The 27,833-nt window shown below is 35.0% G+C and overlaps 1 protein-coding gene across 3 annotated transcripts in view; it reads right to left on the reverse strand.

Moving 5' to 3' along the window:
* The window catches only part of TMTC2 (transmembrane O-mannosyltransferase targeting cadherins 2), a 422,158-nt gene that overhangs the window by 175,629 nt on the left and 218,696 nt on the right, over nucleotides 1-27,833 (reverse strand). For all 3 annotated transcript variants that reach the window (XM_019655152.1, XM_019655154.1, XM_019655153.1), the window contains exon 4: nucleotides 8,567-8,681. In XM_019655152.1, the coding sequence (XP_019510697.1) occupies nucleotides 8,567-8,681 (115 nt within the window). The remainder of the gene's footprint in view (nucleotides 1-8,566; nucleotides 8,682-27,833) is intronic.

Here is a 27,833-nt window from a genome sequence, read left to right on the forward strand (position 1 = left end):
CAAAACTTGGAATCAACATATTTTGGCAATATAAAACCTGAACAATCAGGAACAACCAGTTTGAAATACTCTTGCCATGTGAACAGGTAGCTGCAAGCTGTCCCACCTCCTTCCAGGAATCAGTAAAGGGCCAGTTGAGTTGTATGTCCAGAGCCTAATGACAGCAAGCCAATAGAATTTCACCACACTCTCTCAGTTTCATTCGCTTTATATCAGATATGCCAAGTACTTCCAGGCACTCCTGTTTCATAGCCTGTCCTAAATTCTCTATTTTGGGAGACCAGGCTGCTCACCCAATATCCCCTAGACACCTCCTTCCCTCCGTCCCTAACACACACACACACACACACACACACACACACACACACACACACACACACACATATCCAGGGACCTTGGAACTTGGTGGGAAAGCCTGTCCTGAACTCTTGCCATTTGGCAAAGGGTTACTTTCTCCTTCATTTTCACCACTCCTCACTTTTCATGGGCTTTTCTTGCAGGTTTTCAACAAAGTTCAAAGAATGTCTCAGCTCCATGTCAGGTAGCACCACTTCCATGCTGTAATCTTTAATCCTTCTAACCTCTCAAGGGTGTTCAAAACCTTGCTCTGAATAAACAAATAAATCTCTCATTAGAACTGGAATTATGGTAACAACTCTGCATCCAATATTCCCTTGCTGTTGTATCCTCCTAAGTTACTTCCTCCTAGGACAAAGTTTTTGGCATAGTGAGCTATATAAGTTGGTTGAAATTTTATGCAAAAGTTTAGCTTCATAAAGGAGTCTACCCAACCCTCTCCCCCATTACAAACCACTGTCAGAGCTCTCTCTCTCTTACACTGAAGCTCCCAATAGGCACCTGTTATTGGTTAACTTGCATCTCTATAAAAAAAGCTGTTCAAGTCCTAACCCCCAGTACTTCAGAATATAACCTTTTTTAAGAAACAGGGTTACTTCAGATGTGAAATGTCAAATTAACATGGGTGGGCCCCTAATGCAATATGACCGGTAGCCTCATAAGAAAATGTGAGGATAAAGACACACAGGGAAAAAGTCATGTGATGGCAATGGGAGAGAACAGACTTATGCAGGTATCAGCCAAGGAACTCCACACAATGCCAGCAAACCACAGGAACAGGCAAGGAAGAAGTCCCCTGTGGGTTTCACAGGGAGCATGGCTAGGAGGACAACTGGACTTCAGACTGCTTACCTCCAGAACTGTGACACAATCAATTTTTGTATTTTAAGCCACCTAATTTGTGGTACTTTATTATCGCAGCCGTAGGAAACGACTACAAGAATATGAATGTGTTTGCTTCGGAAATTGCAAGAAAATGTCATTCTACATGTCTTAATTCAAGAAGGCTCTTTATAACCTGAATGTTTTAGTGATAATGATTATATTTACACAATTCAAAAAGCATGGTCATCTAGTACTCATTACTACTCTTATCATTGACAATGGGGTATCCTCTTCTCTGATATGGCTTTCATAATTCATTTATAAAATCAATAAATGCAGTTAGAACTCCTCTAAATATGGGAAGATACAAGGATCAATGAGAAATTGCAACTACCTCAACAAGCTGAATCTGAATGGAAATGACCACTGCACTTCAATATTAACTTTAGACAGATATTCATGTTACAGGAGGATTTATTTATTCCTAATTTGTAAGTCTTCTCAGGGGCAGATGTGGATCAAAAGTTTTCTTGGCATTTCTAGAGATGATTATATTCTTTTCCCTTCGGACTTTTTAAATTAAAAGAATATAGTAATTGAAGGAAACATTGAATACTCTACCATAAATCTAAAAATAAATGTTATCTGGCAGTGGTGTTTTAATCTTTAATATGCTGCTACAGCCACTGTATTAATTTTAAGACATGTCAACATTTATATCAATAAGTCTAACTGGTCTGTCTCAGTCTGTAATTTTGTTCTTGCTTGTTTGCTTTTTGCTTTGTGTTTTTTTTTGATTTTGTTGTTGTTGTTATTCTCTTGGTTTTTGGTGTTAAATGGTCAAGACTTTTTGCTATCAGTTTTATCTAGCTTCACAAAAATAAATTAAAAGTGTAACTAGCGCAAGAAATATCACTTCATAAAGATTTGATAGAACTCATAAATTCCTTAACTTGGTTCGTCATGGAGGAAATTCTTTGATGCGGTTTCAATTTTTTCCAAGGATTTTTATCCCCCAGATTGCCTCCCACTTCTTGTGCAATGTTGGCCATTTATATTTTCCCGGAAGAGCATTCACAGATTTCATATGTACAACTAAGATTTTCAAATATATAACTACTGTTTTGTTATTTTAATTTTTCATATATCTAATTGTAGCCCCTTTCTAATTCTCAGTGTTGTATATTTGAGATTTTCAACTTTGTCCTATATTACCATTGCCCAGAAATTGTTGATCTTTTAAAGAACAAGCTCATATTTGCTTATTACTTCACATTTTCACTATAGCCTACTTTATTAACATTTTTTTTCTTTTTACTTCCATTAAATTAATTAGTTTATTTTATTGCTCCTTTCCTGGCTCCTCCGATTGGATGATTACTTAGATTCTTACAATACAGAACAAAAATGACAACTAACTTAAGCTTGTAAAATCTCTATTATCCACAGAAATGATCCCTTGTTATGTAAGATAATCAAGAATTGATTAAACCACATTATATTTACTACCTATATTCTGAAATCTAATGCCTAATGAAATATTCAATGCTCTATTGAATTACCTATTTAAATATCATTTGGAACAGACAGGGCAAATCTATAATGGCAATGAAAGAACACTGGCTGAGTATTTTCAGCCTAGAAATCAATTATTTTTCAGATGGCAGTGGGTGATACAGTTAAGAGGTTGAAAGTTGACCACATATTTGTAAAACCTGACAGTGTAAATCACTGAGCAATGGCCCATCTGCTTTGCCTGTGAAAATATACCATAATTCAAAAGAAAAACCACCATCATAATGCTGATTTATTAAACCTGGTCTTAAAAAAGTTACTTGTGTGAAGTATTGGATTTTAATAAATTTGGCAATACGAATAAAAGTGAGTTTAAGGCTGTGCAATAAGTTCACTACATCTATTGCTAGGAAGAGTAGGATTAAGTATTGCTTTAATTTTCACATTATGTAACTATTATCTAAAAGCATGGATTGAAGTGATATCAAAATCATATTATAATTAATGGATTGAGACATTTAAAAAGGCTTTCTACAGCAATTTCTTCTTGAAAGCAACTCTTAGCTCAGTAGTGCAAACCCACTGATAATCTTTCTAACAAAATTCTACGGCATGAGTTCAGTAAACTCAGTAACTGACATAAAAAATAAACTTGGAATTAGATACTCTCTATTAGATCTAATTCAAAGTATTTTACTTCTATATGTAAAGGTAATTTGAATTAATTATTTTCCGGATATGAAAGATACATATCAAGGGTGTTTTTTCCACACCTCGGTTTATTTCTGCAGAAATACTGTTGTATAGATATAAAGTCAAACATCTGAAGTTCAAATACAGCTCCTGCACTATTTGAGTGACCTTAAAATTGCCTCTGAGTTTCATTTTCCTCATTTTGTAGACTTCAGTTGAAGACAAACTGTGACAACATTTGTAAAGAACTAAGAAGAGTGCTTGGCACATGTAAGTAACTCAAGATATTGCTATCAAGAAAGAAAAAAAAATCAATAGTATTCCATCATTTTATAAACAGGAAATATAACCATTTGTATGTACATCTCATATACAATTTGATATTAATCCTACAAAGAACTGTACTCAAAGTTTCACAATCTTATAAGGCAATGTTCTCTAGCCTCAAATATAATCATATATCATTTACACTATTGCTTACTAATATTTTTCTAAATCATTTTTTCTCTATCCTCACCTAGAACACTATTTTGATGTGCTATTTAAATGTACTCTTCATAGTCCATTAAATTTAAACATAAAAATGAATATACAGGGATGGATTTAATAATTATCTCTGACATCCTAGAATCATCCTGTGGCTGGACAGTGTGCTTCACTTTTATAATTACTGTTTTGAAGTTACTTAATGATATCTATCTCCAGATTATTATTATTATTATTATTATTTTTAGTTTTTAAAGATTTTATTGGAGAATTGGGGGACAGAACAGTGTTGGGGAATCGGGGAAGGGTAACAGACAAGTTGCTGTCCTTTTGTTCTTCAGTCTAGTTGTGAAGGACATTGCTTCACTGGCCCATGTTGGTATTGTGATCATTGCACTCTTCCCAGCTGAGGCAGAGCAGTCGCCAGCCATTAGATGGCCGCTCACGGTGGCTCACAGCACCTCACGGCAGTTCACGCTGGCTGCCAGCCAGCCCCACTGCGGCTTACACCATTGTCGGCGACTCATGTTAGCCCAGCTCCAGGTCGAGCTGTTGTTCACCATCTTAGCTGTAGAGGGCGCAACGTCACTGGCCCATGTGGGATCCAAACCGGTGGCCCTGCTGCTCAAAGCTCGCGCTCCCAAGCCAACTCTTAACCAACGAGCCACTCAGCCGGCCCGATCTCCAGATTATTTACCTAATAAAAATTTCTAACAATATGAAAAATTTTAACAATTTACAAAGCAGTAGTTTTATGAACGTTGAATGTGTTGAAAAAAAATCTAGGTTACTGATTTTAAAGTTAAGTAGAAAATCTAACAGAAGCTTATGATACCCAAAAGCTTCTAAAATATATTAATGAATATGAGCACTTCATGCAACTAATATAAATACACTTGTTAGTTTCAGTGTTTGGACATAAGTATAACTGATGATATGAAAGTGATTAGGGCTGGCCGAGTGGCGCGTTGGATGGGAGCTGGCTTGGGACGCCAGAGGGCCCCGGTTCGGATCCCACATATGAGAGCCAGTGACACTGCCCTCTACAAAAAAAAAAAAAAGAAAAAAAAAGTGATTAAAACCTGCTACTACCACAAAGGAGCATCACCAGGTTAAGTTTACTTATTGGTGAGACTGAGCCAAGCAAATTCCCTTTCTTTCAGGGTTTGAAACGCAACAAGGAGCAATTTCTGTACATCAGAGAGAACTTTGTAATGAAAATAGCATATACATCTCAAAAGGAAAATTTTTTATTTGTCAAATATTCTCTAAACTATCTATGAGAACACTTGTTTTTTTTCCTACCTATGTAAATTAACAGAAAAAAAATAGTTGTTCCTAAAAACACATGATGCCAGGTATATTTATATAATATTACGGATGGTGAAAGATCTACTTTGGTGCATTTTATTGATATTAGATTAAAAAATCATTGAAATATTCCCTATTTTGAAATATAATTATTGAGAATCAGAATTCTGTCAACCACATGGTTTACATAATCTAATACTTTGAAATCACTGCCAACATTTCTTGTGGAATTTAAGCCTCTACATTCGAGCTAACAGTTAAACATAGTTTAAAAACCTGTCATATTAGTAAAAATATTTTGGAGCTATATATGGCATGTATGATGTGTCTGATTTTCCTACAATTAAGGGAAAAAAACTGANAAAACTCCAGGAACAACAAAATAAAGCTATCTGGTACCCACCCATATTTCATAATGTATTTTCCATCCCAGAGAAAAATTAATGCCAAACAATATACTATTTTATATTTCTTGGGGAATTTAATTTTAAATGTCCCATTTTCCAGTTAACTCTTTGGAAATAGAACCTACTGTACCTGTGTAAACAAACGATTGTTGATCAAAGATGCTGGGAATTTGGGTACATTTTTCAAGATCTAAGTGCCCTGAAGAGGCCTTACGTGTGACAGGGGTTTAATAGACATTGTTTAACAAGTACATGACTTGTTTTACATGGTCTCTTAAGATTAAGCATATGTGATGACTACGTTAAGGGAAGGTAAACAGGTGCTACTAGAGTCACTGGAAAAGCTTCAGAAAGTCTGATCTGTGAAGTTATTTTCAAAAAGAAAATGAAATTTTTCCCTTAAGAAATCAGGAAGCGATGAAGCAGGGATAACTCTTGTATCTCAAGGGCCCTTCACACTGATATTCAATTGCATCTAAAAGGTATCCACTTACTAGGAAGCTTGACCTTAATTCACAAGGAAAGCTCCTCTTGTACTTAGTTCACAATCTGCCACAGTTTATTTTATGTTCTTTGAAAAGCAGAAAAACAATTAAATACTCCCATCTTGCCAATGTTGTTCTAAAGAGAAAATCAAATCTGAGCTCCCTCTAGAAATGCTAAGTGACTTACAGCAATAAATACTCCAAACTTTTTACAAAGCCCTCATTCAAATACATAGTTCTAAGTTTATAGAGTAAAATCAAACTTATTCAAAGTAACTATTGTAATTTCACATCTCTGATACAATTCACAAAATCAATGCAGGATGATTTCAGCAATTTTTTCAAGAACGTTTTTACTTTACATCAAAATTTTGAAGAAGGTATATATATATATATATATTCACAGTTTATATATGTATCCAAATCAGAAGTTTTATAAAATAAAGCTTTCAAATTACATGTAAATTGAATTTGTCTAATTGCATAAATTTATCTTCTCAGCAAAGAATAAACCTAGATAGGCATATTTCCTTTTTCTTTCTGCCCCCATCCAAAAGGTATCAACAAGAGGTAGATAACTGTGGATAAGAGTGAAAAAAACAAGTTCAACAAAGAGGTGTTGCTGGTTCAGCTTACTTTCTCCACCAAAATGTATGAGGAATGGGCACCAGAGTAAAATTTTCATCCCATATTGCAAGGTAAGAGGCTCCTTTGACAACATGACTTTCAGATGCAAAAAAAAGAACATTTGTGTAAATTTATCCAACTGATAAGGTTCTTCTCATGAAATAAAAATTCTATTCATCAATAATATAGTAGCATTACGTTATTTAGATGAAGAGGACATGTGGGAAAAGCTTTTGAGGGAATATCTAGATAAATACATTCAAGTAAAAAAAACCAAAACAACAAAGCAAACTCATAATCTATTTGGTAGAGCATAAAACACAGCAAAGGGTAAGTATTAGAGGAGTTCTGCAAACTCAGGAGGAATGCTCCACTGGAAGACATTCCAGGTAAAAAAAAGGGAAAATTAAATCTGTGCATGTCAATACAAAACACATGCTGATCTAATTTAGACCATGGGCCATGAGGCTGAGATCTCAGTGTTAAAGTCTATGAGTTATAAACAAGGTAAATATATGAACAGGAAATTAAATTGAGCTCACCCTGTCTGCTTTCCCTTAAATAGCTAACATTTTTTTGTTTATTTTTATTTTATTTTTTATATCTGTGCTTTCAGGTTTAGCCGGTACAAAAGATTTAGATGTAACCAGATGATAACTACATACTAAACATTAAAGCTGGCAGATTAGTTTGATACTATCAATATTACATAACATTCATTAAACAGACGCAGTAGACATCTTAGTTTGCCTAGTCTCTTCCTACAGAGAAGCGGTTCTGTATTCCATTCCAACTTTGGCGGCATTGCCAACAGAGGTGTCTTACAACCCCTGCCACATGGCCCAGTGTCTCATCCAAGAGATGAAACATGACCACAGGAGTGTCAGTCAAAACCTTTTTCAAGGATTAATAGAGACACCCAAGTAATTCCTTCTGAGATTGAGGACTTAGAATATTATATGCATGTAACAGTGCAGGGACCATCTTTTCCACTGATACAGAGTTGCACAGAGAATTAAGTGAACCCTGAGGAAACCAGAACCACAAAATGGAGACAAATCCTTATAGCAAAATAAAGCGCCTGGGTTTAATTGTGCCCCATCTAGTTAATCCCAGGAATTGTCAGTTATGGGAGTTAGTAAAATCTCCTTTGTGTTTTTAGACAAGTTTAGATTAGGTTTCAATTACTTACAAACAAAAGACTGTCATAAATACTAAACAAAAAAGGGATTTCAGTTAATTTGCATTTATCCACTCACATCTCACTGTACCACCTAGGGTTTCTCATTCAAAGAACAGAACCAACTTTTGCCCTAGGGATTTTTCTAATCCAACACACACAAATATTTTAAATTATCACATTATCCCAACCTAATCATTAGTACCTTTGGAGGGGGGGGGGGGAAGAGCCATTATCTTATTCACTAATTCCCCACGTTTAATCTATGGTTCTATATGTACTTGAACACAAGCAATTTTTAATAGCGGACAAAAATCTATTATTAATAATCAAGATATCAATTACATGAAGTATCACACATAGCAGGCTTATTTTATGAACCCATCTAAGTATTATTGGAACAAACTTTTTCAAAAATAGCATTTAAGCCAATTTTTGTATTATATGGCATAGTACTTCAAAAATTCAGCCATGCCACATCAATACACATGATGATCTATGATGTGGCCCAAAACAAAGCAATCACAAATACCAACCACTTACCAGTCTCTGAGGCATGATTGATTAAGACTTTCATAAAACAACTATTATCATCTCCATTTGCAGCAGTTAAGTCAAATAGTCCCTCTCATGGCAGGTTTCAAAGATGCAACAAACCCGAGAAAGCGATGCATACTCACAAATTATAAAGCATGTCAGCCATGTTGCTACGGTAGTACAAAGCATTTCTGTAGGCGCTTTCAGCTTCAGAAATTTTGCTCTGACTCTTCAGAACATTTCCAAGGTTACCCCATGCTGCAAAGAAGAAAAAGAAGTATTCAGGCTGAGCGTCAATCCAATTATACATGACACAGTATCAGGCCATCAGGAAGTACCATGGGGAGAGAAAACCTTCATGAAACATTTTTAAGAAGGAAAATTTATTTCCTTTGTACTCTTACATTTCATCAAACCAGGAGATTAAATACAACCAAAGCCTTACAAAATTTAAAGTAATTATTATGTCTTAAAGCTGATATACATATACTGTTCATCGTAAGGCCAAGAACAATGTTATCTTAAGATCACCTACAAAGGCTTCATGCTCTTTCAAATTTCAGTAGGGGTCTTCATGGCCTGAAATTATTGTAGACTTACTGAACCAGAAACTGTAAGAAGTCATCTTAAAATAAACAAAGATTTCATTCAAATATTGAAAAAACTGATAAATGACATGGAAGAACTAGGGATGAAAAGCAAGATAACTAAACAAGATCAAAGCTATATAATGGGCTTAATAGTCACTGGAACGTATCAGTAAAACATTATGCTTCTTAAAACAGTTGAGTATATATGGTTTATTGAGATGTTCTTTTATACCCTTCCTGCTAATAAATGTGTCTGTGTGAAAACTGGTATCTCAGCATTTCTACACATAATCATGCTTTAAAAAATCTATTATTTTCTGTGTGCTGTGTTTTTAAAACCATCCCAATTAATCATGATTTCTCAACATTAAAAAGAATAAAGTCATGGCATCAACAGCTGCCCGTGCAGCATGGCTCTCTAGTAGAACTCGCTCTCAAACTGGGATGCTTCTCTTGTCTTCTTTCCTTCCCACAAAGAGATGAAGTGTCAAGTCCTGAGGCCAATGTTCCTCCCAGTCTAGAAGACATGGATTGGAAGAAGGTCTATGTGCATCAAGATATAGTTATTTGGGTATTACGGGCTACCTGAAGAATGAAAGGGGTGTTGAAGTATCAATGTTTTAGTGCATAATAAAGTATAGAATGTTTCACTCCCATATGTGCCTGTGTGTTCTATAATTTAACTCACTGTGCCTCGGTTTACTCATCTGTAAAATGGGGAAATAATTAGTATCGCATGGGCTTCGTGATGAGGATTAAAGTAGTTCACATATGTAGGATATTTAAGACAGTGGCTAACACATGGTAAACACTCAATAAATATTTGCTACTATCAATATTATTGTAGTTGAGATTCTTTGTAATTTACAATTTCAAACATTGATTACAGAAACGTCAAATATTAACACACTTTAGGCCCTTATATTATCTACAGAGAATAATAATCTTTTGTATTTGGAAAGTCAAACATCTCCTTTTGCTGCTGACTGAAAACAGACGAAAAGAATTTATCCAACACCAGATAATGTCACATACTGTGCCCCACACCTGAAATAAATCAGGTGAGTTCTCAACAGTCCTGTACATAGATATCATGCCTATTCTGTGGATGAAGAAACAGACACAGAGACACTAAAAAACTTGCCAAGTTAATACTGAAGTATTAATTAGAACAGGAATTCCAACCCAAGGCTGGCTCGATCCTCTACCTAACACCTTCAAACCACAGTTTGTCTTTCACTGCAAAGCAACATTCACACAGTATGAATTAGGCCTTGGTATTATGCGTTAATAGGAAATTGACTCTTTAAATGGAAAGATAATTTTAGTATATGTGCTGCCAAAGCGAGCACTAAATGGAAAGATAAAAGTTACTTTAAAATATTGTCAAATTCAAATACTGAATGCAACATGAAATACAAAGTAGGAAAAACAAATAATAAAATAAATGACTTCAAACTTAAGAGGCATAACGCCACATATATTTTACATATATAGCCCCCAAATTAATAAAGTATGACTATATGGAACTTCTAACAACCAGGCTATTTATCAACCCACCTCACCTCTCCCAAAGTTCTGCTTTGCTTGTGGCATTAGTTAATGAAAATATATTTACACTGGGATCACTCCAAAGAAATGCACCCAAATATTATTTTAAGCACCAGGAAAACATTATTATAATGCTATCCGATCTAAATCATAGTCTTTTAACATAGATGCTTAAAAAAAATTATAGCAAGGAATTAATCTTGAATATTTCAAGGAGTATTTCCAGAGAAACTGGTTGACATTTTTCTCAGATGCCTATATCTTAATTAAATAATTAACGTGTTTCTCTTGATAATAGTCAAGAGACATAAAGTTATGTCTCAAATATATCACTCATTTGCTTGTTTGTTCATTTACTCATTCATAAATGTATTCATTTGCTAAACAGACAGGTATTTGTAACAAACCTATTTTCTGCTAGTACTTCACTGGGGGCTGGGCACTTAGAAATGTACAAGTTTCCACCACCTGGAGCTTACACGTATGTGCGAAGTGGGGAGAGAAGTAGGGCGGGCATGGAGAGCCATGCAATAGAATAAATGAATTAACTTCAGATAGTGCTAAGTGCTCCAACTAACAGAAAACAAGGTTAAGATGGCGTGGATGAAGCTAATTTAGATAGAGATCATTTATAAACAGGGAAATGTGTGTGATTTCTATGGAATAAAGGGTAAAGAGCCAGCCATGCAAAGATTGATGATTCCAGGTAAGGGAAATAGTGAGAGCAAGGGACATAAAGCAAGAATGAATTTGATTTTCCAAGAACAAAAAGACCAGCCAGATATGGCTGCAAAAGGAAAGGGAAAGCCATGATGAAGTCACAGAGATACGAAGAGGTCCTATGGGGCCTGGCGGCCATAATAAGTCTGGGGGTTACTTTATTTGCAGTGGGTAGAGGAAGGCTTTCAGAGAGGAGTTTTGCACTTACAACTTAACAGTTTTGAAAAGATCACCCTGCCTCCTCTGTGGAGGAAGGACTCACTGCCAGGGAATAAAAGAATGAACTGAGAGGCCAGGCAAAAGGTATCTGCTTTGAATGTACAGACAAGATTAGGTCAGCTTCAGGGCTGGCTGACTGGCTCAGTTGGTTAAGAGCTCGCTCAAAAGTGTGAGCTCTGAGCAACAGCAGTTCGAGTCCCGGCCCAAGCTGAGCAGCCACTGAGCTGCCAACAGGTGGCAGGATGGCTCAGCTTAAAAAAAAAAAAAAAAAAGATTAGGGCGGCTTCCACGGGCCAGGCAACAGAGGAGATGGCTATTTCAAAGTGAGACGACAATTAAGAAACTTAAAATCATTGGCAAGGTTATCTGTGGCAAAGCCACAATGTGAAAGTATGTTTCGTGTGTGTGTGTGTTTTTTTTTGTTTGTTTGTTTTTTTCTAAGTGGCAATTTCTCACATCTTTAAGTCATTGTCTGGGTGACTGGGAAAAATAAAAAGAAAATTCCCAAATTAAGCATATATTTTACAAACAATTTTAATTACTTGTGGGTGACAGAGGGAGGGAGGGAGGGAGGAAAGAAAAGAAGGAGGGAGAGAGAGAGGGAAGTCTTTGATGTCCAGAGCTGATCTGACATTCACCAACTGGGGTTTTTGTTCTATTGTACGTACACAATCTTATAGAATACCAGATTGAGACAAGATTTCTGAGACCATGATAAAATGAGACAAAAGCAAGACTACTTGATAATTTTACTAAACACGAAAAAGTAAAAGGTCACTGTACAACTTAAAATACCAAACATCCCCCCTCTTGCTAAATAAATGACTTCTTTATCCAGTCACAGAATTGTCCCAGCATCCAATCTAAAGGACACCCATCCTTCCTTAGACCCTCTCCCAAAACCCCCAACTGAAGTCCAAATCCCGTGATAGGACAGACATATAATGTGCTACTCCAGGGTCCCCATGGTGCAGTGGTCCTTCAGTGCCATGGAGTAATTAAACCATCTTCTTCACTATAGGTGGGTTCCTGGTGGTCTTTGAAGGGTGTCAACATAGAGGATTTTATCATACTCAAATGTGAAAATAATTCCTTTTCAAAATCCTCTCTTCCTTAGATAGTTGATCTTCAATAGCGCTTACCAAAATAGATTTTAGGTTTTCAAAGTAAGAGCTGCCAAAACTAAGCCTGAAATTGTCACACACTGTTTTTGGGTATGAAAATGGCTGTCACTATTTTCACAGTTTCAAATTGAAGTGTGATTGATTTTTGCATCAATGCTACCAAAACTCAACGCTAACATAAAGATCACTTCCAAAAATATAAAGGTATCCTAAAGAATATGACCTACGATAAAAAATCCTATTTGTAGTCAAATAAATAGTAATTATTTTCACAAAAGCTGTTCATTTATCATGTTTCAATGATAAAATAAAAAAAAATCGTTGAGTTAAAAAGCTATTTAAAATCTAGCTAATACAGGTATATTATAGTTTTAAAGAAAATATGTAAAAGTGAACTACAAAAAATAGGTCTTAAAAGGGTTAATGTGTTGATTTCACATCTATATAATTAACCTATAGAGTTAATCAGTGTAATGTTTTTTTTTTTCTCGTGACAAATTTGATCACATCAACCAAGTCAACTTTCTTTATATCATGTCAATTTTTAAATCTTGCTGGTTGATTAATTGAAAGTACCCAAACCAAAATTTGAAAGATATGGAAGAATATTCCAAGACTTGTGAGTGGGACAATTTAACATAAAGATGGGAATTTCCCCAAAATTAGTCTATAAATTCTCTGTAATTCCAATCAACATTTTAGCATCATTTATTAAGGTACAAAAAAAATGTATCCTAAACATAGTATGTAAAAGTGAAACTGGGTTTTAATACCATATTCACCATACAGAAATGTAACGTCCAAATAGTTTTATAACTTAAATATGAAAAGGTAGAGCTAACAGAAGACTATGTTGGAGAATATCTCTGCGGAAGAGAAAGAGGCTTCTTAAAATTATCTCCAAATATAACTCAAAAGATAAAATATTGATGAATTTGAGTACTGAAAATGAAGAAGTTCTATTTTACTGAAAGATAGCATGGACAAAGATAAAAATGCACAATAAACCAGGTAAAGAGATTTCAAACACCTCAACAACGGACTGCACTTAGAAAATCAAAGAACTCCTAACAAAGCAACAACAACAAAAAGATAAATTCAATACAGGGAAAAAATGGGCAAAAGCTATGACAAGAAATCTATTAAAAGGGAAAAAATACATACCCAGCATCATAACTAATCCTCTTATTTCTTACAACCCAGAGAAATGCAAGTTTCAATAAAATACATTTTATACTCAGATTAGCAAAAATTAGAAAACTGGATAAAGTCAAGTACTGGTGAAGATGTGGGGGGAGGACCCTGTGCACTGTTGGTGGCAGTACAATAAATCAAACGTCATTGACAAAGTCAAGGATAGGCCCTGAGCAGCAATCTCACTCCCAGAGGGATTCTTACCTAGGAGAACATGTAAGAGGGTGTTTAATGCCAGCCTCTCAGAGTTGGCTGATAATGAAGTAATTGACCTATCTGCCCTGGGGAACCACGTGGGACATAAAAGCTTTATGGATTACTATGTACAAACAAATTCTATGTAAACATTATAACATCAATGAACCTTAAAATGCCGACACAGAGTCAAAATACTGAATGCATTCTCTGTCACAGCACCAGTTATAAATATTAAAAATTCATTCCCACCCAAAATATCACTACATATTTTACAAGAGTATATTATAAATTTAAGGATGCAAATTAAGTACAATAAAGCAGTTCCCTAAGGTGCAAAGGGAAAATGAAGTTAGAAATAGAGATAAAAGGGAATAAATACATGAATAAAAGAAAGAAAACTTGTGGGGATCATCCTGAAAACAGGCCATGAATTGAAAAATATAATAAATCTAACCTTCTGAAACTGGGTTCCAGGCGAGGGGAGAAAATGGAAATGGATGGGAGGGGAGAAAAGACGGGAGAAAAGAAAAATTAAGGTCACACCCCACATTCTTTTAAAATAAACATGGGGTTATCGTATTTCCTACTTAAGGAATATAAAGAGTTTTAACATTCACTAACCTTTTTCTTATACTAAGACAATTCAAAACAGATGTTTGGGATTATCTTCAAATTTTCACTTGGTAATTATACCTTGGACCAATAGGACTTAAAGATCTTATATTTTCATTGAAATGTAATGTCATTTACATTTTAACATTCTTAAGTCCATAGATTTTATTGATGTGTTCATTTCATGTAGTGATTTTTTAAAGTTCAGTTTTATTGTAGTAAAATACTCAAAATTCTTCCAAGAAATTTTGATGAAACCTAAAAAAAAGTGTCCATGTTTTTAAAGTCTGAATTTTAATAGACAAGTGTGAACAGATGAATCTAATTCACACTTGAAACTCTGGGAATAATATAATAAAGCACTTACTTGGAGTTCAAAAAATATAATTAGTTTATTCTAAAATCTCAATGTAATTTTCCCAATAGTGTTTCAAAATATTGAGATTACTCAGTTTATTCCTGTTGTTTTACAAAATGAACATTAGAAGAAGTTGCTCTCATTTGAGGGGAACTATTGTCTTAGCTCATGGCTTTTCCTTGCTGTATTATGAATCTAATTGGAGGAAAAGAAAAGAAAAAGAAGGAATAAGAGAAGGTGAACAATGAATAAAGATATGTATATAATGATAATAGAAGATAATAGTACTTTCATTTGTTTAAAACTTACTATTCACTTGACAGTGTGCAGAATTTATTTACCCTAATAAAGACCTTTGAAGTATGTGACTATACCCATTTCATTGATGAGAAAACTGAGATCAACTCCCTAAGTAGCAAAGTTAATGATAAGGAAGATCCAGATCTGTTTCCAGGCATCGGAATATTATAATACTCAGTATTTTTATATATATTTGAGGGACAGGAGTATAATATGAAAACAAAATAAATAATCCAAATAAGTCATCCCCTGATAGATGCTGGGGACACAAAACTCCAGGAACAACAAAATAAAGCTATCTGGTACCCACCCATATTTCATAATGTATTTTCCATCCCAGAGAAAAATTAATGCCAAACAATATACTATTTTATATTTCTTGGGGAATTTAATTTTAAATGTCCCATTTTCCAGTTAACTCTTTGGAAATAGAACCTACTGTACCTGTGTAAACAAACGATTGTTGATCAAAGATGCTGGGAATTTGGGTACATTTTTCAAGATCTAAGTGCCCTGAAGAGGCCTTACGTGTGACAGGGGTTTAATAGACATTGTTTAACAAGTACATGACTTGTTTTACATGGTCTCTTAAGATTAAGCATATGTGATGACTACGTTAAGGGAAGGTAAACAGGTGCTACTAGAGTCACTGGAAAAGCTTCAGAAAGTCTGATCTGTGAAGTTATTTTCAAAAAGAAAATGAAATTTTTCCCTTAAGAAATCAGGAAGCGATGAAGCAGGGATAACTCTTGTATCTCAAGGGCCCTTCACACTGATATTCAATTGCATCTAAAAGGTATCCACTTACTAGGAAGCTTGACCTTAATTCACAAGGAAAGCTCCTCTTGTACTTAGTTCACAATCTGCCACAGTTTATTTTATGTTCTTTGAAAAGCAGAAAAACAATTAAATACTCCCATCTTGCCAATGTTGTTCTAAAGAGAAAATCAAATCTGAGCTCCCTCTAGAAATGCTAAGTGACTTACAGCAATAAATACTCCAAACTTTTTACAAAGCCCTCATTCAAATACATAGTTCTAAGTTTATAGAGTAAAATCAAACTTATTCAAAGTAACTATTGTAATTTCACATCTCTGATACAATTCACAAAATCAATGCAGGATGATTTCAGCAATTTTTTCAAGAACGTTTTTACTTTACATCAAAATTTTGAAGAAGGTATATATATATATATATTTATTAGAAAACTTAAAATAATTTTCTTATGGTTTTGGCATGCATTGCTCTTAAAAATTAGCTAAAAAGATGATTTTATTAATATTAGTATTTAAAACTTAACTATTTGATATTCAGGTCTACATAAGTAATGTCTCTTAGGGTTATCATATCAGCATTTTCACCTCACTAGTGCATTGAACGTGCCACTAAAATTGGTAAGGACTCTCAGTTTTCACTTTTGCCTTTGGCTACAATTTTTATTTTAGAACTTTAATATATGTCTTTAGTTCCTATATCAAAATCTTGAGTTCTATGTAAAATCTGACACAATTGAAGCATTTAACTGCATTACATAAGGTGATAAATCTTAAATTTTGTTTCCTCCAACTTTTGTTTCCTCCAATTTTGTTTCCTCCAACTACTTGTTTGAAATCAGAATGCTACCACCAAAAGGGGTTAAAAATGGAATCTGCCAGTTATCTGGGCCAGACCAGCCACAAAAGAAAATAAATACAGGAATACCTAACGTATCCAATAAGAATTTTTTATGCTTAAAGAGCTATTTTAAGCTAAATTTTGTGTATATATTATCTATTTTACTCCTCACCACAAATAAGATTATCATTCAGTTGATATCAGGTGAGGAAACTGTGACTCAGAGAAGTGAAGTGACACTCAAGAGATATGAGAGCTAGAAGTTGTGTCTGTGTGTCTAGTTCCAAAGCCCTTGCTTTTCAAGTCTATAAAGCATGTGGACTTGCAGTCCAAAAATGGTATTACCAAAGCTATAATTTAAATAAATATTTTAAAATATAAAGGTTAATTATATTAAACTTTCTAATCTCAAAGGAAGGGGGAAAGAAAGAAAAATGAAAGCAAAGGAAGGGGGAAAAAAGAGCCACTTAACTACACGGAACTTAAGAAAAATGTGAATGTTATTTTTTTTTAACCACAATGTTTTCACACTCCATCCATTAGTAAAGATTGTAGGGAGGTCAACATTTGTAGTCTGGACTTTTTACTAATTGTATGATAGTCACTTCATATGACTCCAGGGTAATAAGAGCCTTTATAAAAGTGTATGAGAATTTATTTTTCTGAAAGTGATTACACCTTGGATTATTACAAAAAAAAAAGAATGTTAAGTGGGTTAAAAAGCATATTTGGTTAAAATCTTAAGTGGAAAAGTGGACATAATTTAAAGATTATGATTGCTATGATACCAGAATACCAGAATACATACTTATAATTCTAATTATAGCCATTTTATAATATGCACTTATTTCTCTTGTTTTCCTATCTTTGGTTAATTCAGCTAGACCTGAAACTAAACTTATTTTTCATAAGGGAAAAAAAGTATTAAAAAACAAAAACATAATATTTAGTACTCCAATAACATGTGAATATTGTTAGTCACTATAATATCTATGTACATATTGTACTATCCACATGTGTAACTCAGTGCCTGCTTTTGTTTTTTGTTTTAACATATCTAGCTTTGTTCTTAACATTTACCATCTGCTATCTCTGCCACATTCCTGACTTTGACTATGAGCCATGCCCACATCCACAGCTCAGTCTCTGATGCTAGGTCTTACCTACACCTGCCTTCACTCATTAATTTTCCATCTATTCTCAGAATTTTTCTCATGACCTTACTACCAAAACAAACAAATAAACAAAGAATCTGTTCTATGTCCTTTTCTAATCGCAATGTGCTCTTTGCAAAGCTTCTGATTAACTAGCCTACAATATTATATATGAGGACAGTAAATAGAATTTGCATTTACAAACACAATGCCTGAACAGGGGGAAGAATTTGGAAACAGCTGAGCCTTGAGGCTCTCCTCAGATCTTATCAACAGATTCCCTTTTGCTTATCATACTATTGAAAGATTGAAAGTAATCAATAAAACACTTGGTGAATATATAATTGGCATGCCACAAATACTAACTCTTTATATAATACACATGCCAATTCAGTAAAGGCCTTTTAGCAATTCCTCGTATCTGGCTGATCTCTCAGTCCATGAAGTTGTTAGGTTGATTGGAACTTCTAAAGGATAGCTCAGTTGCTTCTGATTTCATATCAGAAATAGAGCTGTCCATGGCATATACTTATTTCTATGTACCTAGTTTATGTAAATTATAAAATATACACTTATATTTTAAAATATAACATTAAATATATAACATTTTAAAAGGTATCTTATAAGAAAGATAAAAGTTTAAAAAATATATTAGGGCCAGCCGAGTGGCTCAGTTGGTTAAGAGTTAGCTTAAGAATGAGAGCTCTAAGCAACAGGGCCGCCGGTTCGATTCCCAAATGGGTCAGTGATGCTGCGCCCGAGCTGAGCTGCCAACAGGTGGCAAGATGGCTCAGCTGGTGAGAGCACTGCTCCTAACAAGACTGCCTGCTCGATGGTAGGCTATGCCCACTCACAACTAAGACTGAACTCAGCATCTTGAGCTGAGCTGCCCTCCGGATGGCTCAGTGGCTAGAGCATGTGCTCTTAACAACAGGGCTGCTGGTTCGGCTCCTGCATGGGATGGCGGCTATGCCCACCTGCAACTAAGATTGAACACAGCACCTTGAGCTTAGAGGCCACAAGCTGCCGTTGGGTGACCAGATGGCAATTGGCGCCCTCCACAACTAAGACTAAAGAACAACAACTTGGCTGGTCTCGTTCCGCAATTCCCCAATTAAAAAAAATAAATAAATATATAAATATATATATATATATATATATATATATATATATAAATAAGAGAAAAAGGATGGGATTACAAAAAATAAAAAAAAGAGGGCCAGCTGAGTGGCTCAGTTGTTTAAGAGCTCCCTCAAGAGTGTGAGCTCTGAGCAACAGGTTTGCCGGTTCGATTCCCTTCTGAGCTGAGCTGCCACAAAAAAGATTGTTTTTTTCCGGCAGTTCCTTCGAACTTCTGATCTAGTTGTTCAAGAACTCTTCGCCTTTCTAAGGGTTCTTCCTCTTTCAGAGGTGAGCTGGACTCAAATGATACCAATTATGATAGAAGCAAGCTATAAGGAATTATTTGGAATAGTTCTATTTTTTAAGGCAATTGTGTGTGTGTATATATATATATATATATATATATATATATATGTAAATTATATATAATAATCCACTCTCATAATCTACTTTAACTCAGTGACTCCTGTCATCACTTGGATGGTTCCCTGCCATCTAAAAGCCCATGTTTACTTTCCTACTGCATTTCACTAAAAGAAACTTTGATGTGAAAATGTAAAACAATATATCCAAAACCTAAGTTTTAGTACTAGTCCTGTTACCAACTAGATCTGGACACACTGAAGTGAATTGTTTGGCTCTTCAATTTCTTATGAGGAACAGTAAAAGCAAGAATTTACTAACCCTGCAATGTGAGCCAAAAGGTGGGCTAGGTATGCTCCCTGTCTGTGTCTCACACAGTGGGCCTGCTACACTCACTATACATATGAGCCCCTGAGGCTCAGAGAAGTTGTGATGCTAACACTACAAGGATAATAACAACAGCTATTAACGGTCTGGGTTAGAATTAGTACCCAAATCTACCTTACTGCAAAATTTTCACTCTTTACCATGCTGTTTCCTCTTAAGCATACTGCCTCCCTTAGTTTATCACTGGTAAAACAGGTGTAACAACACTTGCCCAAGTGAAACTTCAACATCATTGAGAAGCTTAAGATAACAGATGTGTAACTCTCTCAAAAGTATATTATTATGAAAAAGGAAGGCTATTTCATTAATAGGTTATCATCCATGAAAAGCATAACCAAGCAGATACACACTTTCACAGCACATCTGTATTCTTTATATATGAACATGCTATTAAAATTCCACTGCTGGGCCGGCCGAGTGGCTCCGTTGGTTAAGAGCTCGCTTAGGAGCACCAGCTCTAAGCAACAGGGCCGTGGTTCAGATCCCACATTAAGGGCCAGTGACACTGCCCTCTACAGCTAAGATGATGGACAACAGCTCAACCTGGAGCTGGGCTGCCGTGAGTCGCAGGCGCTGGCGTAGGCTGCAGTGGGGCTGCAGTGGCCTGCCGTGAGCTACATGAGTGGCTGGCAGCCAGTGTTAGCAGCCGGTAGCCGGGAAGAGCTGCCGTGAGCCACTGACCAATGACTGGTGATGGATTGCCTCACCTGAGAATAAGAGCACTATGAGCATACCAACATGGGCCAGTGAAGCGACGTCCTCCACAACTAGACTGAAGAACAAAAGGACAGCAACTTGTCTACCTGTCTGTTCCCCTTCCCTGATTCCCCAACGCTGTTCCCCTCTCCCAATTCCCCAATAAAATCATTAAAAAAAAAAAAATTTCCACTGCTGAGCAAACCCAGGATAATAAAAACAAAATTCAAGGCAACATTAAATACTCCAGAAGCCAATTTTAAGTAAGAAAATTAATGAAAATTCTCAAGATCACATTTCATTTTATAAAAAAATTTCTACTTCTAAGATACAAATACAGTACATCTCAAATACAGTATATCAGTACACTATAATCTAGAAATTATTATATAGATTACCATATATAATCTATATATTATATAGATTATCTATAATCTATATGTTATATATAATTTTTGACAGTAACTTTTATCAATAAAGCAGTGTTGAACAGAGAAAAAGTATAGTTAATACTGGAGAATAGAGGATTAAAAATAATCAGCAAAAATACACATTTCAAGAATAAAAATACTTATGCATGTAGAAAAATACTTAAGCATGTTAATGAGAAGAACAATTATTTATTAAATAGCTATACAAAATTTCTAAAAATAAATATCAATTACCTTTGCTATGTGCACAAATCTTGGGCAACTATCATTTTTAAAGTATTTTCTTCTATACTTTGGGCTGGCTAGTAACTACAGGAAAGGGGACATTCATTGTCTCTGTCCTTTTTGCTGCTGTAGGACAACCAGATAAGGGTTCTGAAAGACTATATAGCAAATATTTGAGTATGAGGCATTTTTGCAGCACTTGGAAAACTTGACACTGAAACAAAGAATGTTGTTACTCATTTAGCAATTGTACATATACAAACTCAGAAAAGACTAGTACGCAGAGAGGTAAGATAAATAAGAAGTATCAGGAAAAGTGTTAAAATCAAGACATTCAATGCACGGCACAAAAATGACATTATCATGTCAGTCGGTCAGTATATTAGAGAAGGGCTGGCTCACTCTCCTGCAGCTCTAATCTTAACCAGATTGGATCCCAAGAGGGAATGCCCAAAAGCATTAAAGGATCTTTTGCACCAAACACAGCCACTGGAAACACATTAGTGATTAGTGAATATTACCAACCAGTAATTATCACTAGATATGTGCTCTGAGAGGCATAAATCCAGGCAGTCTATCAATTAGTCCTAATGAATGCTGATATTCAGACAATTTACATATCAGGTTGATTAAAACCCATAAGGAAGCTGTGTTTTCCTATCAAATAATCAGGAATGGGTTTAGGGTATACTTTTTGAAGCCTACATTTTTAACTTAAAACCTCAAAAATTAATATTGACTCTAAGCTCAATTTAGGAATGAGCTGAGAACCAACAGGACAACCACAGCGTGGCAGGCCTCTGACCAAAACACCAATAGCCTCTTGCTTCTAGCATTGCACCACCAAGCACAGTATGGTGCCAGACAGACTTCCAACACTATATATTCTGCTCTCAAGAAGTATCTCTAAATCGTTGCCCTAAATTTGTAGCAGCAGGAGAGATTTTGAAAATCTTGTACCACTGCTTCCAAATAACAGTTTCAAGAGCAAAGTAATTTCCAATATATCATTGTGATTGGAGATAAGAAACATGCAGAATACATGGATTTATACAATAACATTAATATGCTTGTTTTCATTACCCAAGCCCAGAAACTGATTTTTACTTTAAAATTGTTTAACATTCACATGAATGTAGACAACACCATTCAATCTTAATCACGCCAGTGAACATGACTTGCAGCCATTCTTGGAAAATATTTAGAGTATTCAAAAATAGAGTAAGTACATATGAGGTGTTCTACGCAAATACTGCAAACCACCAAAGCTTATTGGTAAAACTAAAAAAAAGTAAGCCAACTGATAAAACCAGATAACATCTCAAAATATGTCAAACCTTCTCATCTTTGCTGGTGGTCTCATGATAGATAGTTTGAGAAATTTACTCTAGTTTCCCAAGGAACAAGAATAGAAGGAGAGAAGAAAAAATGTTTATCACATTTCTGTAATATACAAACTCCACGTTGCAATACACAGAGCCCCACACATTTTAAGTCTGTAAGTTTCCTCTGCCACCCAGGCAAAGAGCTGCACTTAAGAAAAAAAGTGTATTGACACTTCAGCTATCTGCTCTTGTGAAAATCTGACTCCCAGCTGTTGTATTGTATATCTAATCCAGTTCCTTTCTACCCTTACAGCTCCTACAAAGTTTTCCAAATTAAAATACATGCCTACATTACTACCGAAAAAGATATTAATGTTGATATTTCAATATAATATCCCATGGTGTTTTGCATAAAGAAATTGAATTAAGCTGTTTAAAATGAATGAATGTTCAGAGGAGCAGCTAGTTTTATTGGGAATTAAAATCCTAAATACAAGACACAAGAAAGCCTATAATATACTTCTGCCCTCAAGAAGATTTGCTTTTTCCTTTTTTAAATTTGTTTCTCTCTACTATTTAATTAAATCAGATTGTGATTTCTTACTTGGAAAACAATATCATCATTTTCTAAATCAAAACTTTCAATATATTTGATCCTTATTTAATTTCTAGTAAGCACATAATATGTAGGTTCCTACTAGATCCCCGCATGGTAACATTCATATTTTTAAATTACAAATAAAGTTAGCACTAAAATATATGCAAAGCTAAAAAGATGAGATTTTTAAGTTAATACCCATATGCATGAAAATAGGGCTTATACTTTGTTTCAGTCATCTTTATGCTATAGAGTTGTATATAAATAGTCCTCCACAGCCAACAATTTTTCAATAATTATAGAACTTGGAACATCTCAGATTTTCCCATTATCCCTTGAGACTTAACTGAAATTTTCTTTTAAATTCACAGTCATCCGTAATAGGTACATGTGTAATAGGGTAAAACTAAAAAACATATTGTCTGTCGTCTCAAAAATCTGCTATATCTGTGATATTATCTAAAACTTTATATTACAACAGGATATAAATATATTTTACCCTTTTGTGTTTTATAAGAGTCAAACACCTATAATTTGATTTTACGAGATAGTACTCTAATATACCTTTTATCTTACTTTAGCAGTTAGCTTACCTCTCCTTTGTTGAAGAATTAAAATTTTTAAAAATATCTGCTATGATCTTAAATGAACAACTCTATATAACTTCGAACATAGCTAACTATTCATTTTTACATGCCAGCTTTGAAGATATTTCTTAGGTATCTCTTTTTGGTAGTATGGTGAAACTCAACATTCTGAGATTCCCTCCTTGTACAGAACACATAAAAATACTACAGGTCCTCTGTTGTGGTCACGGCCAGTCCTCACAACCAATCAGCCTGAGGGTCAATCCCTCCCATGGATGTGCCAGCAGTAATCAGCACTCAACTACAGCATGAGGGCACACACAACCCATACAAGGGACACACCTGGAGCACCTAGCTCAGGTGAGCAGGGATCCTGCACCACTGGGCCCTATAGGATACCTACTACATAAGGCAACTCTACTTAAAGACCGGGAGATGTAGCAGCTCTACCTAAAACATAGAAACAAACACAGGGAGGCAGCCAAAATAGGGAGACAATGAAACATGTCCCAAATGAGAGAGCAGAACAAAGCTCCAGAAAAAGAACTAAACAATATGGAAATAAGCAATCTTACAGATGCAGAGTTCAAAACACTGGTATAAGGATCCTCAGTGATCTTAGGAAGAACTTCAACAAAAAGACAGAAAGCATAAAACTGGAGACAGAAAACATAAAAAAAGAACCAGTCAGAAATGAAGAATACAGTAACTGAAACGGAGGATACATTACAGGAAATCAACAGCAGGTGAGATGAAGCAGAGGATTGCATCAGCAATTTGGAAGACAAGGTAGCAAAAAACACCCAATCAGAACAGCAAAAAGAAACAAAAAAGAATGAGGGTAGTTTAAGCGACCTCTGGGACATCATCAAGTGTACCAACATTCTCATTGTAGGGTTATTCAGAAGGAGTAGAGAGAAAGAGCAAGGAATTGAAAACCAATTTGAAGAAATAATGACTGAAAACTTTCCTAACCTGGCAAAGGAAATAGACATACACACCTAGGAAGTGAGGAGTCCAAACAAGATGGACCCAAAGAGGCCCACATTGAGACATATCACAATTAAAATGCCAAAGGTTAAGGACAAAAAGAGAATGTTAAAAGCAGCAAGAGAAAAGCAGTTAGTTACCTACAAGGGAGCTCCCGTAAGACTGTCAACTGATTTCTCAACAGAAACTTTGCAGGCCAGAAGGGACTGGCACAATATATTGAAAGTGATGAAAAGTAAGGACCTACAACCAAGATGACTCTACCCAGCAAAAATATCATTTAGAATCAAGGAGGTTAAAAGAGCTCCCCAGACAAGAAAAAGTTAAAGGAGTTGATTACCACCAAACCAGTATTACAAGAAATGTTAAAGGGACTTCTTTAAGAAGAACAAAAAGATAAAAACTATAAATAACAAAATGGCAATAACCATGTACCTATCAAGAAGTACTTAATGGAGTAAATGCTCCAATCAAAAGACATAGGGCAGCTGAATGGATAATAAAACAAGCACATACATATGCTGCCTATAAGAGATTCACTTCAGATCGAAAAGACACACACAGACTGAAACTAACAGCATGGAAAAGGATATTTCATGCAAATGGAAGCAAACAAACAAAAAGCTGGGGTAGCAATATTTAAATTAGACAAAACAGACTTTAAAACAAAAGCTGTAACATGAGACAAAGAGGACCCAGCAATTCCACGACTGGGCAATTATCCAAAGAAACCCAAAATATTAATTCAAGAAGACATAGTATCCCCATGTTCCTTGCAGCATTATTTACAATAGCCAATATCTGGAAACAATCTAAGTGTTTATAGATAGACAAATGGATAAAGAAGAGGTGGTATGTAGATACAGTGGAATATTACTCAGCTATAAAAAGAATGAAATCTCACCATCTGCAACAACATAGAGGGTATTATGCTAAGTGAAATAAATTAAAGAAAGACAAATACCATGTAATTTCACTTATATGTAGAATCTAAAAAAAATTAAACACAGTAAACGAATGAACAAACAAAACAGAAACAAACTCACAGATACAGAGAATGTTTTGACTGTTGTTGGATGGGAGGGGGTTTGGGGGTGAGTGAGTGAAAAATGGGGAGGGATTAAGAAATACAAATTGTTAGTCATAAAAACAGTCAAGTGCATGTAAGGTACAACATGGAGAAAACAGTCAATAATATTTTAATAACTGTATGGTGTCAGATGGGTACTAGACTTATCAGGGGATCACTTAGTAAGTTATATAAATGTTTAATTACTATGTTATACAACTGAAACTAATATAATACTGTATGTCAACTGTAATTGAAAAAAATTTTAAAATAAAGAAACTGAAATAAGGAGAGGTATGAGGGCAGGACTTCAGAGACACTGGTAATATTTTTTTTCTTAAGCAGAAAAATGGGGATTTGTTTTGGCAGTATTCTTTAAATGGTACAACCATAGATTTGTGTGTGTGTGTGTGTGTGTGTGTGTGTGTGTGTGTGCGCGCGTGCGCGCGTGCATGTATTTCTCAATGAATAATATATTTCATATATATTTAATAAAATAAAATGTTAGGGCATTTTAGGAATCAAACATAACAGCTAAATGGATATCTGAATGATTTAAATTCATACTTATTTTAATCACACACTAGTTTCAATTCCTTGGAAATATAACCATTGCTAAATATATTCAATCTAAGGCAATGCTAATTTTAGATTCGAGGGTTTTCAAAAGCCTATAAAGATTCTACAAGTTTTGTTATGGGTAACCTCAAAGACTGGATCAGCAACATGTCACCTGCTTCATCGATAATACACCACCATAGGACCATTTTCCATTTTCACTGAGTCTGTTGTGGTCTGGTATTATTGGTTTGGTTTTTGTTTGTTTGTTTGTTTACCATATAGCCTACTCACAGTCATTAGAGCAGGAAAAAAAAAGATGTGCCACTCCATACTTAGAGGAAAGGAAACCATATGCTTTTGAACTTCTGTGAATACTCCAGCCAAACTGAAAAATAACCATACTTGATTTCTTCAAGAATCAAATGTTTAAATGGGGCCTTAATTTAACAATTTAGGAAATTTACTTTTTAAACGATTTTAGTCTAGTTGAGTCAATGAGACATTTTCGTTTTATTCTTGTCAGCCCCATTATTTTGTATTCAAAAGACAACAGATGAACCCTCTGAAAAGAAGCAACACAGAATTTCTGTACCCAGCTCAAGCCTTATTCAACTTCATACTGTTCTTCCCTCAATCTGTTTTTACTGGTGTTTTTAGCTAAGTATCTCCTACCACATCTCCTATAAAAAATGAAAATCTGTATTTTACAACTTTTTTTTTAACACAGGCCAGTCAGTCTTAACAAAATCTACACCTCATTTGAAAAATGTTCATTTTGCTTTAGAAGTAACATGACATATTATCAAGACATGTGATAATGAAATTTACTACTTAATTTCAAAATAGCTGGTTAATTGCAATCACCACAGATAAAAAAAGACACTCAATTAGAGGTAAACACAAACTTAGACCAGAAAATACACAATGAATTAGTCAAGTTTCACATGATTAAGAGGTTTAGATTTCACGGAAATTATGAGTAGTTTCCTAAATAAAATGATATTCCTTCAATATACTTGTTTCTTGAAATCTGAAATCATGAGAAGTTGAGGTAGGAACATCAATTTTACAGAAATCCAGGAAGAAAGAAAAACTGTGAAATGTTGCATAATCGAAACAACTATTTTGTCTGTTTTCCTTTATTTAAATGGGCAAGATCTGTTATTTGCATTAGGAGGAGATGGATATAGAATGCTTGGGTAATCACCATTAGAGTTTCAAATATGTGTATCAATATATATACATTGTTTATATTGATCCTTTCACATTTTCACATTAGAAACAGGCATTAAAAATAAAGTTTATTGCGCCGGCCAAGTGGCATGATGGTTAAGAGCTGGCTTGGGATGCCAGCTCTGAGCAGCAGGGCCCTGGTTCAGATCCCACATGAGGGCCAGTGACACTGCCCTCTACAGCTAAGAT

This window comes from Hipposideros armiger, unplaced genomic scaffold, assembly GCF_001890085.2.
Source record: "Hipposideros armiger isolate ML-2016 unplaced genomic scaffold, ASM189008v1 scaffold_237, whole genome shotgun sequence".
Lineage (NCBI taxonomy): Eukaryota > Metazoa > Chordata > Mammalia > Chiroptera > Hipposideridae > Hipposideros > Hipposideros armiger.